This window comes from Phaethon lepturus, unplaced genomic scaffold (genome assembly GCF_000687285.1).
Source record: "Phaethon lepturus isolate BGI_N335 unplaced genomic scaffold, ASM68728v1 scaffold18467, whole genome shotgun sequence".
Taxonomy (NCBI): Eukaryota; Metazoa; Chordata; class Aves; order Phaethontiformes; family Phaethontidae; genus Phaethon; species Phaethon lepturus.
The window spans coordinates 2,465-16,055 of NW_010551352.1; the positions used below are offsets into that span (position 1 = coordinate 2,465).

General features: G+C 39.8%; 1 protein-coding gene across 1 annotated transcript in view; it reads left to right on the forward strand.

The window, feature by feature from the left end:
• The first annotated feature begins 2,171 nt into the window (after positions 1–2,171).
• The window catches only part of LOC104623721 (metabotropic glutamate receptor 5-like), a 14,804-nt gene continuing 3,384 nt past the window's right edge, over positions 2,172–13,591 (forward strand). The window contains exons 1-3 of the mRNA XM_010290892.1: positions 2,172–2,413; positions 7,585–7,753; positions 11,346–11,472. Coding sequence (XP_010289194.1) covers positions 2,172–2,413; positions 7,585–7,753; positions 11,346–11,472 — 538 coding nt within the window. The remainder of the gene's footprint in view (positions 2,414–7,584; positions 7,754–11,345; positions 11,473–13,591) is intronic.

A 13,591-nucleotide genomic window follows, 5' to 3' on the forward strand; every position in this document is an offset into this window, starting at 1 on the left:
ACAAATGAGCAACACTGTGTTTTGCTTCCAAGTTTTTTTTCCATTACAGATATTTCAAGCTCATATCACGTAACTATCCAAAATGTTAATCACTGCTGGGAGTGCCAGCTCCCGCATGAAACAGAAGGGAAAAAGGGTCCTCAGTCCCCTCATTCACTTACCACTACACAATGATTTTCAGTTCAAGCGATGTGTCTTTGCTACCTTTCCTGAAGTTTTCAGTACTCCGAAATGTTTTAGTGAATAGAACTGCATGGTGCTGTTCTTGTTCACCACCAGAAAGGTGAGCTTGTAGATGCACCTATTTTACAATGGGATCAATCACTAGCTGGAGATTCTTACTCATTTCCACAAAGGTGCCTAGACATCAGGCTGGATGCTTGTCTTCTCGATGGATACTGTCTATGGTGGGTTGACCTGGGATAGATGCCAAGTGCCCACCAAAGCCGCTCTATCACTCCCCTCCTCAGATGGATGGGGGAGAAAAAAGTATAACAAGAAGCTTGTGGGTCAAGATAAGTACAGGGAGACATCCTTCAGCAATTACTGTTACAGGCAATACAGACTCAATTTAGGGAAATTAGCTCAATTTGTTGCCAATCAAATCAGAGTAGGGTAATGAGAAATAAAAAACAAATCTGAAAACACTTCCCGCCCCATCCTGTTAGTTTAAATCTAAGGAAGAAATTTTTGACAATGAGGGTGGTGAACCACTGGCACAGGTTGCCCAGAGAGGTGGGAGATGCCCTGTCCCTGAAACCATCCCAGATCAGGTTGGACGGGCTCTGAGCAACCTGATCTAGATGAAGATGTCCCTGCTCATTGCAGGGGGGTTGGACTAGATGATCTTTAAAGATCCCTTCCAACCCAAATGGTTCTATGATTCTATGAATCTATGATCGGTCTTTTCATGGCATATATTACTTCTCACGCTGTGCTACCCCTGTAGCTCCAACAGGCAGGTGTAAGCCCCATCCCTGCCTTTTGCCAATGCATCTACGGGAGGCAGACTCTCATAGAGTGGACAGAGAGGGTTATTTGCATTCCCTTTGCTCCTAGCAGCCCACACATGGGACTTCCTAGGTCCTAGGAATTGCTGCTTGACTGACAAAAGGAGAGTAGAGCTCTCTGTTTGTCTTCCTTCCAGAGCCGAATCTTTCCAGGTGTCTGACAAATTCCCAGCACCACTGATGCAGTTGCTTTATCTCTGATTCTTCTCACTTACCCCGTATTAAAGATCTGATGACTGGAGTGCAGCTGGCAGCTTTTCTCATGACATATGAGGCAGAAAATCTCCAGCCCACTCTTCCTTGTATGGACCAGTGCTGCCATCAGAGCGAGCAAATCTGTGTCGTCGCTAGCAGTGGGTTATAAAAATGAAGGCCTTCAGGGCGCTGCTGAGTGAGTTTTTGTTGTGCATGTCACAAAAGCTTAAATAGAAAATAGAAATCCAGACATTATGTTTTAAAAGCCGAACAAAGTAAGGTTAACAAGTTCTGGCTAAACAGAATCATTGCCTTACCCGTATCATCGAACCCTTCACAGACATTTTAATGCAGTCATCTGCATTGCACCATTATCCTCACTTCGTAAATAGAGAGGAGCAAGAGACACAGAAGTAAGAGAGTTATTAGCACAGGAACTTTTTGTACAGTTAAGGAGATGTACCTAGGTTGGTCTGTTTTCACAGGATTGGTTCCCATGCCTCTGAAACAACAGTGTTGTCTACAAAGTCACTACAGAATAGACCCCATGTTAGCATCAACACCTCAACAAAAGATTTCTAAGGATTTGGAGAGATTTCTGCAGGCATCAAGAAGTTCGGGGATTCCCTAAATCATTATATTGTAATGTTCATGACGCATGCTTTAAAAAAACACATGGAGGAGAAGTAGTTCAAAAACAGCATATGTGAGGTGTGGAGCTGCGCAGAGAAAGGCATCAGCTGGGTAATAAAATATTTAAGGGGAACCTCTTCTTTCATTCCTTTCATGGTTTTTTTTCAAAATAGTCTGTGTGTGTTCCAGTAAGAGCATCTGCTATGAGCTAAGATACTTTAAAATACTTTTTCCACTGTTAATAACCAACCTACCAACAGATGCCTTAAGAGCTGATCATATTTCAGCCACACGCGCTAACCACCTGCTTTGCGACGTTCCCCGGCAGGCCAGATGACTCTGAGGACACAGCACGTTCAGGACTCTAAGATGGGCTTTGTAATCAACGCAATATACTCGATGGCATACGGCCTCCACAACATGCAGATGTCACTGTGCCCAGGCTACGTGGGCCTCTGTGATGCCATGAAGCCCATAGATGGTCGGAAGCTCCTGGAATCCCTCATGAAGACTAACTTTACCGGAGTCTCTGGGGACATGATCTTGTTTGATGAGAACGGTGACTCACCAGGAAGGTAATGTTGACATTTGTCGAACTGTTTAATACCAGACATGTTAACTGTATGTAATAGATGCACGCAGTCTTGACATCGGAGCTAAGATCTCATACTTTTATTTTCACATTTCCTGACTTTGCTTATTTTTCCAAAACAACTCTTTTTTTAATATGCATTTTTTATAAGGTTAAAGATATGAACTTCCAGGCACGCAACCTTCCTGCATGAGTTTGCGTTTTCATCTGTACCATTTAAAGGTATTACTTCTCACTACAAACCATCAGACCTTCAAATTTATGTTCATAGGCCATGATGGCCACCTTTGATCTCTCTCTCTTTGTGTGTTTAAATGTATGTGTTTGACTGAGCGATAAGCAATCATAGCAGCATAGTTCTTTTATTAAAAAAGATAAAACAATGTCAGAAATATTGTATTGATTTGTCTGGGATTTTTTTTCATCAGAATTATTAAAAATCTGCTTCCATATCTTCTAAACAAAGCCTTTCCACTTGCATAACAGAATAAGCTATTAATTCGTACTGTGCTGTTATAAGCCAAATGGAATTTAAATGAAGTATTTTTGCTAATATTCTTTTGCTAATAACTTACATGCATGTATATGCATACATCTATGAAATATAAGACAAGGTTTTCTTTTTCTATGACATATATGCAGCATCCATATAAATGCACATTACAAAGAGTAATAAGGTTTTTTCTAGGTTTCTACCTATTGAGCTCTCAGAAGATGAACAGCAAATGTGATCGCATTCAAAGTATATATTTTTCCCTATATTTCAGTGGGCAGATTCCTGCTTCATTCACTGCTTTTACTCCAGTTTGACTGAGGCAGCCCTTTCTGTCTACTTTATTGAGAAATTTTTTAAACATCTTTGTGATAGCACCATGTAAAGAAATGACTAGAGAGAAAATTGTTCATCCTGTACACTCATTTAAATTTTATCTTCTCCCACTATTGTGACCTGAAAGGAAAGCATTAACTTCCGAGTAGAGGTGGGTAGGAAAAGGTAAATCCATTGGTCATAATATTTTGACATTTCCAAATATTTCTGAAATTTCAGAACTGTTTTTTTTTTTTAATTTTATTTGAAAACCTCCGAAGTCAGCATTCTCTCCAAAAGAGAGCAGGACAGCCACCTACAAAGCAGTCTGTTTGTATCTATGGAGACACAAATTTTCAAACTTTTCAGACTGAGACTCTAAGGAAGTACACTGTGAGCTGGTAGGAAAATTCAGACACAAACTGGCAGAAACCCAGGAACATTTCAGACGGAAATTTATTTTCAGCACTGTTTTGGTGAGCAAGGCTGTCTTCCGCTAAACATTCCTATTTTTACAAATAGCTGAATTCTAAAGAAAAATGCCCAGTCTGGATTTTTCTGAACAAATTCCTTTTAAAAGACTTGTCCCAGACTTCTCTTAAAGGATTCCCTTTTCGTTTTAATGACGCTCAGAGGCAGTGGACGGCATCCTGCCTTATTCCTATCTGTTTCACTCATTTCTTCCAGAAAGACTGAAGACTGCCATGAATAAATGATATGTGGCATGAGAACACCAATGATAATATCTAAATGTTGGGAAGAAACCTTTAGCTTTTCCTTTTCCTCATGTTGGCATGCTTAATAATAGTGATTCAATTCAATCTATTGCAAGGAATTTAACTGAATGTCTCGGCTGTTTTTAAATTCATTCTAAGAAAGACGATGAAGGAATTATATCATATGCAGTCATCTGCTCAGTCACAGCAGGACATTAGTGTTTCACTGAAGAGCATGGGGACACTATGTTGATTGTGCTCCTCAGGATAACACAACTTTAAGAAAGCCCAGCCTCAGTGGGTTAGTGTGAGATACAGCAGTGCTCTGTCTACTCGAGCTAATGGACTGTGTGTGGTGACAAAATGGTCCCAGAGTTTTTTTACTTTTGAAACATAGTTCTTTGTTCCCTCTTCTACAATAGTCACATCATTAAATCCAGTTTATGTGCTTAACTTATCCAACATTGTGTTAAAAATTTACTTTTTCATGATTAAGGAAAACTTATAGGAAGCTCCATCTCTAACAACCAGGTTTTAAGTAGTTTATAGTCTTGAGCACTGTCAAACACTATTCGGAACAGCTGGGAGGTGGTGCAGTCATACTGGAACAACGCATCTCCCCCGTTCACTTGCATAGATAGCTGTATCTTCACTTTGTAAAAAGGACATTTAAATCCTCACAGCTGTACTGTGGTGGTGGTAAGCAGGAAATCAGAACATAAAAAGCCTTTCTGACCTAGATAGCTCAGGATTTGGATGTATTGCAAAAAGGTTTTGCTATTATACAACAGATGATTAATCCCAGAAGATGCTTTGAATCCTGGCCCTATTCCAAAGTCTTTTATGGGTATGTTGAGCTTTAAGCAGATAGTCTAGTGGAGGGCTTGTTTTAGGTGAGACAGAAGGTTCATAAAAAAACAAATGGGTGTGGAAGGAACAGCCGTGATTTCTCAGGAAGATAACAACTCTCTGTACATACTATTGAAACTCCAAAGAAGAAATTGAGAAGGCAAGAGAAGGGAAGAAAACCAAGATGCTGGTGTTTTGGCTGTGCTACCTATGGATTCTCAGCAACTTCATGGCACTTCTATTTTGAAACAAGTGTTTTGCACTGCGATTAGGGCACTGCTGGAAATGTGTTATTGCACTATTTGGTCTCTCCTCTCCTAAAGTGTCAAACAGTCCCTGTGGTATCTCAAGGAAGCTCCAGGGAACCAGTGACTCATGAACCTCCACTATAGGAATGGACTTACTGAGTCTGGCTATTACTATCAGTCCACGAATGCTGTTCTTCACAGATAAGAGAGACACAACGTATTGAGGCAATAGTTTATTTAATTTGTTAGGTTTCTTCCCAGTATTCCCCTTGGGACGTGTGCACGGAACTACTACAGAGGGATAATTGTTTTAGGTCCTGCGGTCTGTTAAGTATTGGTAGTCCTTTCATTCATCTGCCCATGGAAGTCTGAACTGACATGTTTAAAAAACAATAGTCAGAGGAGTGTTACAATGTCCTGACAATGCTGAATAAAGACTCTACAGTGGCTTCTGGGCTAAATTTTTCATTAGTCTGTTTAATCCTTGAACACACTGTTACTATGCCTGTGAACCTCAGAAAAAAGTCTTGGTTTATAACGATGGGTAAAAGCTTGTTTAATTGTGTTTGGGTGTGTGTTATCTGGATTCAGTTCATTTGTGTCAGTCTGGCATTCACATCTCCAACGTTGATGAGGTCATTCTCAAAGCTGTGGACATTTCCTTCTTTATATAGGATGGAAAGTGAAATATTCCGAAGTCCATGAATATCAAATTTTTCTTCCTAGCTGTACCATTGTTCATTTCTTCTTCTTTTGGAAAGACTTAAGAATCGTATGATATAGATAATATTACACTGCCCATTCAGTCAGGCTCCCCTTTCATTTTCTTCACAGGTTGCTTGCGGTCCTGAACCTGACCTGTGTGTGATTTTGGCATCGAACCCCTGCCATAGTTTCCCCACCATAACAGTTAGATATCGTTTCCTGGTGCAAAGCATCCTGAGATCCATGGATGGAGAATAGTTTTGCTGTAAATTTTTTTATGTCAGCATGGGAAAAATATTGGTTAGCTATAGTATGGCTACTGCATGTCAGTCCTAAAAGTGTTTCCTCAAAACTTAAGATACTTGGGTATCTTAGTTAAGATATTGTGTGATTTAATGAGCTGGTTCTTTTACTTACCTGTACATTGGGCTTCACAAATTACACTCTGATAATGTCAGTCTTAATCCAACCCTGTCCATACACTTTGCCTTGGGGACTGATTTTGTGCCTGCTGCCAGGAAAAAGTTGTCTCCTTGTTTATGAACCAGGCAGATTTTCTAAACCTATGGTGGTGTTAATCTTCTCAGCCTGTATAGTTTGCTTATTTTCCATCAGTGAATTTCATGTTGCTTAGTCAGATTACTGCAAAGACTACTAAAAAGGAGGTAAAGAAAAGCACGACGACATCACTTCAGGAGCTACCCAACTTTCCAACCATGCCTTACAAGTAAGCGTTAAAAGAACAGGCTTGTAAGGTAGAAAGGTGGCCTGTGTTCAGTATGCCAGCAGGAGGCTAGTGAGTCGTATGCTGCTTCCCAGACTTTCTGTAAGACTCTGTGGGAGCTAAAAAGAAAGCAGGAGGAAGAGGAGCATGAACCTGAAAACTCTGATCAGCTCTAGCTCTGCTCTTAACACTTCTGTTCCCATAAAATAAGGTAATCTGACCCAAAAGCAGCCTAGGACTGCGGCATGAGTAATCTTTCTCTTCCATACCGTACTGTATAAGAAATTAAATTTGTTCTGATCACTGAGAATTACATCAAAATGAAGGAGTTGGTACGGATGGGAACGAGTAACATCCGCTGCTGCAACACTGTAGAAGAAAAAGACCAGGAAAAGGCAACCATCAACTTTATTCTTCAAATGCTTGGACTATAAGGTGCCTTTTGGTAAGAAGGTCTCCCTGAAACCTCTAGCATGTCCCAGGGTCCTGGAATCTGTGCCTGAAGAATGCTGCCTGATTCCTCTCTGGGAGCCACACCAAATTGCGTCTTGCAGTCGTACAGCACAGGCAGTTTCTTCTCATGCCACAGGCCCAGGTTGCTTCTACCTCACCGTAGGAGCCTACCTGTCTCCAGGCTTCCTCTCTCAGCAGGGAATAAGCAGTTGCAGACAGCGAGGAACACTTAGCATTGGGAATTGCCATTAGAGGTGTCGATTTCTCTGCAGCTGCTCTAGAGGGAGCCCGGGACAGCTACGGCTCCCTGTGCGGCTGGCTGCCGTGCTGAAAGTTATACAGGATTAATCCTGTCTGGCTCATTTCATTGTTTCCCTTAAATACATACAGTAATTCTCAGAAGCTCGGTCACTTATCACCAAAGTGTTCAGGGGACATTCATGGTGACAGAAGAAAGCAAATTAAAATACAAAGGAAAAGAAAGATTTTGATAACACGAAAATTATTGGGAGAGACTCAAGGGCAAGCACAATGCTTAAAATTTTACCTTCTTTATTTTAACAAGTTTGATTTTGACTGTCTATTGTTCCTTTAATTTGTAACATTTCATGATGTCCTCCTCAACTCAGCTATGTCTTTGTGTTTCCAAAGATATGAAATCATGAATTTTAAGAAAATGGGGAAGGACTACTTTGATTATATCAATGTTGGCAGCTGGGACAATGGTGAACTGAAAATGGACGATGATGAAATATGGTCAGAGAAAAATAATATCATCAGATCTGTGTGCAGTGAACCCTGCGAAAAAGGCCAGATAAAGGTAAGTATTTTCTCCATTTACATAAGTCATGTAGAATGCATAGCCTTGACATTTGAAAGCAAGTTTTTCTTGACTCTTACATGGAGACAGTATCCCACACCTTAATTAAAATGTACCGACTTACATATTTAGTTCTTACTCGTATCAGAGTCGTCTCACTATTTTCATAAGTTGCCATTTTCTTGTACTCCTATATCTGTGAATTGCTGACTTCTTTATACTTATGTTCCAAATGCTTTAGAACAGATATTGTTTGGTGGGGTTTTGCTGCATATTTTTACAGCATCTGATTCAGTGGAGTGCAAATCCCTGACTGGGACTTGTCAGTACAGCTGCAGGTAAATTATAAATAATAATTGCTACTATTTCAGTGCTAGACATAGACACCTAGACTGGAACATTATTACTCAGACTTTAAGTCTGTGGTACCATCAGAGAACATCACACTACTTAGAACTTCAGGAAATGTAGGTTACAATTTTTTTAATCATACCTACTTTATTGCTTCTTTCTTTCCCAGGTTTTTGATTTTTTCTTTCTCCCTTTCCATGTTGCAGTAAGTGCAGAGGGTAGATGAATCTGTCATATATTAATTGTAGTCTATTATCCTTCAGCATCCCATGACACTTACTGCAGAAGAGTGATAATACTGCAAGTCCTTAGCTTACCTTGCAGTCATTTATATAAAAGCCTGTGGACTGAGGGGATGGGCATGGACAACAGAGTGGCTCAGACTGGAAAAAGCAGCCGTAATTTCTGACATGCCTCACTGGAAGCTGGATCACTTTTCTCCTGTTAACATGGCATGCCTGCAAAGCTGTGAAGCAGCTACAGTGAGGGGCTGATGGGAGGCTGACCATGCTCTGCAACACAAAGTGAATCTCTTCAGTCAGAGTTTTCCAGAGTTTTAGGACACAGACACCATGTTTTATTCACTGATTGGTCTTTGGAAGAGTCAGTAAGTGAGTTTCATCAGACCAAATGTATATGTCTTCAGTGTAGGCATATACAGTTATATCAGATTTCTGAATTTTCTTTATAATCAATGGGAAAAAAGTTATTCCAGATTAGGAGTCATCTCATCCTCATGTAGGCTTTCAAAACAGTTAAGATGAATCTTGGTGTAGAAACACTTCTTTCTCTTCGCTGATAGCAAAAGGCACCCAGCCAGGACAGTTGGTTCAGATGAGAACATACCTTCTGCAGACGCATAAAGGAAGGTGGGATGAATTACTCCCACAGTAAATAAACAGAGGTCTGATGTTAGCATGCTCCAGCCATGGAGTCACATATGTGAGAGGATAGGATGGACAAACAGATACTAATTTCAGATCTGGGTGGCTCTGAGTTTCTTTATGATCTGTTGCCACAACACAGGTGATGGGTAGCATCGTGTGGTCTTCATTAACACAGCCTCCTTCCACCTTCTACCCATGCTCTCAAGGATTCTCACATGAGGATTCTTCACTCTGAAGCCTATTCATCACACACTTGACACATGCTTAAAATCCAGTGTCTGGAATGTTTTTTATGCTCCTCGTTAGGCTACTGATTACAAATCTCAAAGTTTACTTCCCGGTCCTTTATCTTCATGGTCTTCACAGATGATGGGGAGAGCTTGACCCTGCCAAGCTCTGTGGTGGTTTTCCTGCAGAATTCTGTGGGACTGAGTTATTATGGAGGAATTCAAAACATTCAGTGTAATGATATCCAACACTCAGAAACATATGGTACATCCATCTGAAGGACTTGATAAAATCCAAACACAATCCAACTCTACATATTTGAAATAGTGCAAACATATGATTACTTAAATCCATACACGTTCAAGGGATTGTCCAGATGACAAGGGGAAAGGAAAATAATTTTTGTTTTAAAGGGAATTGTTTTTTGCTAAAAAGGACAGAAAAGGTTACTTGACAGTTAAGTGCTACAATAAACAACTGTTCAAAAAATAAAAAATAAAAGGATGAAGAAATAGCTAAGCAATTTAATACAAAAAAGTCTGACTGATTCTGAGTAGTGAAGAACAATTATTTTGATTTCTAGAGAAGAAGGATACATAATCCTTCTCTGGATTAACCTCTAGTTAGTGCTAGGTAGGAAATGATCAGTCTACCAGTTTTGTGAAAGATTTGACAAATACCATGTATTTTATAGAAGATGCTGATTTTGTGAATTGTTCAACAGAAAACTGTAAATTAATTGTTTTGATAAAAAGTTTAGGTGTTTTGATAATAACGTATGGTTTGTATTTTGCCATTTCATTTTCCTGAGCATCTTATACATTGTAAAATTATGGATTTTTGTAATGTATCGTTTACCAAAATATGTGTCTAAAAATTAGTACAAGCTTTCTAAGAATTTATTTTCCCAGACACAAAAAAATTTGTCATTTGTTCAAATTTTCATTCTATTTCAAAATGAAAGAAATCCCAAGATGCAAATTCTTCTGGAGCACAGATACTCTGTTTTGCAAGTAGCTTTAATCTCAACACTTGCAGAACAAATTATTTTTGCTCCCATGGCCTTTCTGCCAGTTTAGCTATTCAGGTGTGGCTTTTTTCCTTTTCATACTCTATAATTTTAAAAACAAAACCAAAAATTGAAGTTTTCAAAGCCCCATACCGCTGATGAGAATGATGTAATTTATATTTTTTTTTTCTGCAGCATTGCAAATAGCAATCCAGTTCTTTTTGATTACACTCTTTTACATTTCATGTATTAAAATTGCAATGAAGTCATTTGGTTTTGAAGTCACCTTCTAAATTCATCAGTGCAAAAGATACATAAATCAACCTACTTCTTATGCTATAATTGGTAGTATTCATTTATAAATTCTTTGGTAAGAGCAGATAAACTGGTAATACTGTATTTCAAAAGGAAGACATATTGACAAGAAGCACAGATGTTTTCAATGCCCAGAGATGATAAATAAGGATCTTGAAAAATCTGCATCTCAATCATGAGCGTGCAGTAATATTTGGCAGTAAATTATAAAATGAGAAATCAGGTCAGATGTTAAAATGGATAAAGATAACATCCTCAGTCTTAAATGCTAATTACAAATGCAGTAATTAAATAATTCTGGAAAAGGCATGTTCAGTTTGAGATCTGGAAAAAATCAGTTTTAACAAATCACTCACAATCAGATGAAAAATAAGCACCCAAATATATTTGGGTAACGAACTCCTAAGGAAATAACGTTGTTGACATGATTCCCTGTATGGACCACAATGGAGTGAATTATATGCCTTGAGTACCACGCACTGGCTTCTGTAGGCACATTGCCATCTATGAAATTTAGAGGTTTACTATTTCTAAGAGAGGGAAAAACATCTTATTGTCATTCTATACCTCCATTTATACTTCTGTGGGGTTGACAGTTTCTTTCTTCTGGTATATATATATAATGGGAGAACTGAGAACTTGTGTCATATTGTGTATAAGCGAACACATCATGAAAAGGAACTCTCTAAAATAAAATTAAAAAAGAAACTCTAAAAAAAATATACTAAAAAATTAAATTAGTAACTGGGGCAGCATGAATGTACATTTATGCTTCTAAACCAAATGTCTGTTTTTGTCTCAGGTGATCCGTAAAGGAGAAGTGAGTTGTTGTTGGACCTGCACTCCTTGTAAAGAGAATGAGTATGTATTTGATGAATACACATGCAAAGCCTGCCAGCTCGGCTCTTGGCCCAACGACGACCTCACAGGTAAATGAGTTGTGGCAGTGCTTATGTTGTTAATGAAAATGTTAATCTGCTGAGTTGAAGAAATAAATGCCAGATACAAGTGAGTATGAGGACTGGTTTGGTCAGATCGAAGCCAGGGATAAAGCTGAAATTTGAACTGAGGCTGGTATTTGTCTCGTAACCTCAACCTGATCCAGGAATCATTGGTGTAATTCAGCTGCCTTCTAAAGACCCGAGTTACAACATCTAGAAATACAAAAGACAGTCCTGGTTTTGTGTTCAACCCTGTCCTAACACCTAGCTGGTGGTGCAGATCTTGTTCTTCCCCAAACAGGTAGAGAAATTCAGTCTTTGTCAGAGAAAATATTAAGGGACGTCAAATTTCAGTTATATTTTCCTCCCAAGCAGGTACAGAAGAGTCATGCAATACTTTCTTTTCTAATCTGAAAAAGTTATGAACTAGTTGTTGTAGTTACTGCTGCTAAATGCAAGAGAGCTCCAAACAGACTCGGGTTTGATTAGTCCTTTGTTCACCAGAGAGTCTGCTAGAATACAGGGTTCATGTTCTCCTTTTCATGGCGTAGGTCTCTATGCCCTTGTTGAACAGCAATTTGGCTACCTTAGAGATAAATTACTCCAACACTTGTATCCCCCAGAATCTCTTCTTTATGACTAATAAACAGAATTCAAGTATTCAAACGCTCAAAGCACACACCACTTCAAAACTGTTCAGGGATCAGGTTCTCATTGTGCCAGGCTCTGTATAGTCAAGGGGAGAAGAGACAGGTTTTTTCCAGAAGAGCTCACAGATTTGGTTTGCATATAATTTCTATGGATGAGGGGATAAATTTTTGAGGTGAAAGAGAGGGAAGGCAAAGGGAAAAACAGTTTGCTGGATGATTTTACACAAGTGGAAGAGTGTCAGGCAGTTTATAGGCTTGGCCTATAAATAGATATTTATATACAAGTTAATCCTTTCCTGGTAAGGAATGTTGCATTGCTGTAATAAATGAGCTATGTTAGATAACTGCTGCAAAAGTATCATTTAGCCATAAAACTGATGGGGTATTTTTCAGAAAATGTCAAACATGAAACTTTCCCTGAGAAAACAAACAAACAAACAAAAAAACAACTTTTAACTGAGAAAACTGAAACAGCAATAAAATAGAATTGCAATTGTTCCTCCAGCCCCACTCCCCCAGCCCTGCTTCCCTGCTTCAGCAATCAGCCAGCAAAGCCTTCTCATCTCAGGGAAAGCTTTGTTGTCCCAGGAGAATGGAGAAGGGGAGCAAAAGAGACCCATCCCCACGTTTGCCCCAGAGCAGAGTACTGAGGGCATGATATAAGCTCAGGTTCACATCCCAGCTGGGTCATCCAGAAGCCTCCAAAGCCCACGTTGCACAAACCAGGCCACTGCACCAGGCAAACCAGGTCAAACAGTGCAAATGGTCAACTCTTCAACCATGCCTCGGTCTTGTCTGAGAAGTGGCAGATCTCAGCTCATGTCTCTGATGCAGTCAGCATTTGAGGTCTTACCCAACGTAGAACAAGTGGACAAGTTGCTGCTATGAGTCAGTTAGGAGGGAACTTACTCCAAGTGCCTCACTGGACCAACAGAGGACCCACTTCTGGAACACCACTGATGGGAACTGCCCATTGACCTAGTGAAGTTTGGGTAATTAGCCTGTAAGCACAAGGCAAAGTGGAGCTAACAGCCACCAGGTTGGCCTTCAGCCTTTGTGCTTTGAGCTGGCTCCCCAGGGCACGAAAATCTCCATGCCTCAGGCAAGGCATCAGTCTGGGCTTGTGGGAGGATTTACCCTCTGAAGGTCTTTGCCCTCAGGATAGAAAAGCAGGATGGGGTGGCACCTCGAAAGCTCTTGTACGATGAGTCAATGATTTTCCACCCAGCTCTGATTGTTTTAAAGGAAAGTAGTTGTCTTTTTAGTCAAGCCAACTGCTTTGTGTATTACATGAGCTGCTATATTTTGCAAATCATTCACCTGGCTTTAGACATGCATTTTATGCCTTTATAGGGACCAAAGTCAATATGCACGCAAAACAACCCCTTGACATCAGTGCCAGGCAACCTTCCTCAGGAGATCTAACCTTGTTCCTCAGCCAGGCACAAATTCAGCAG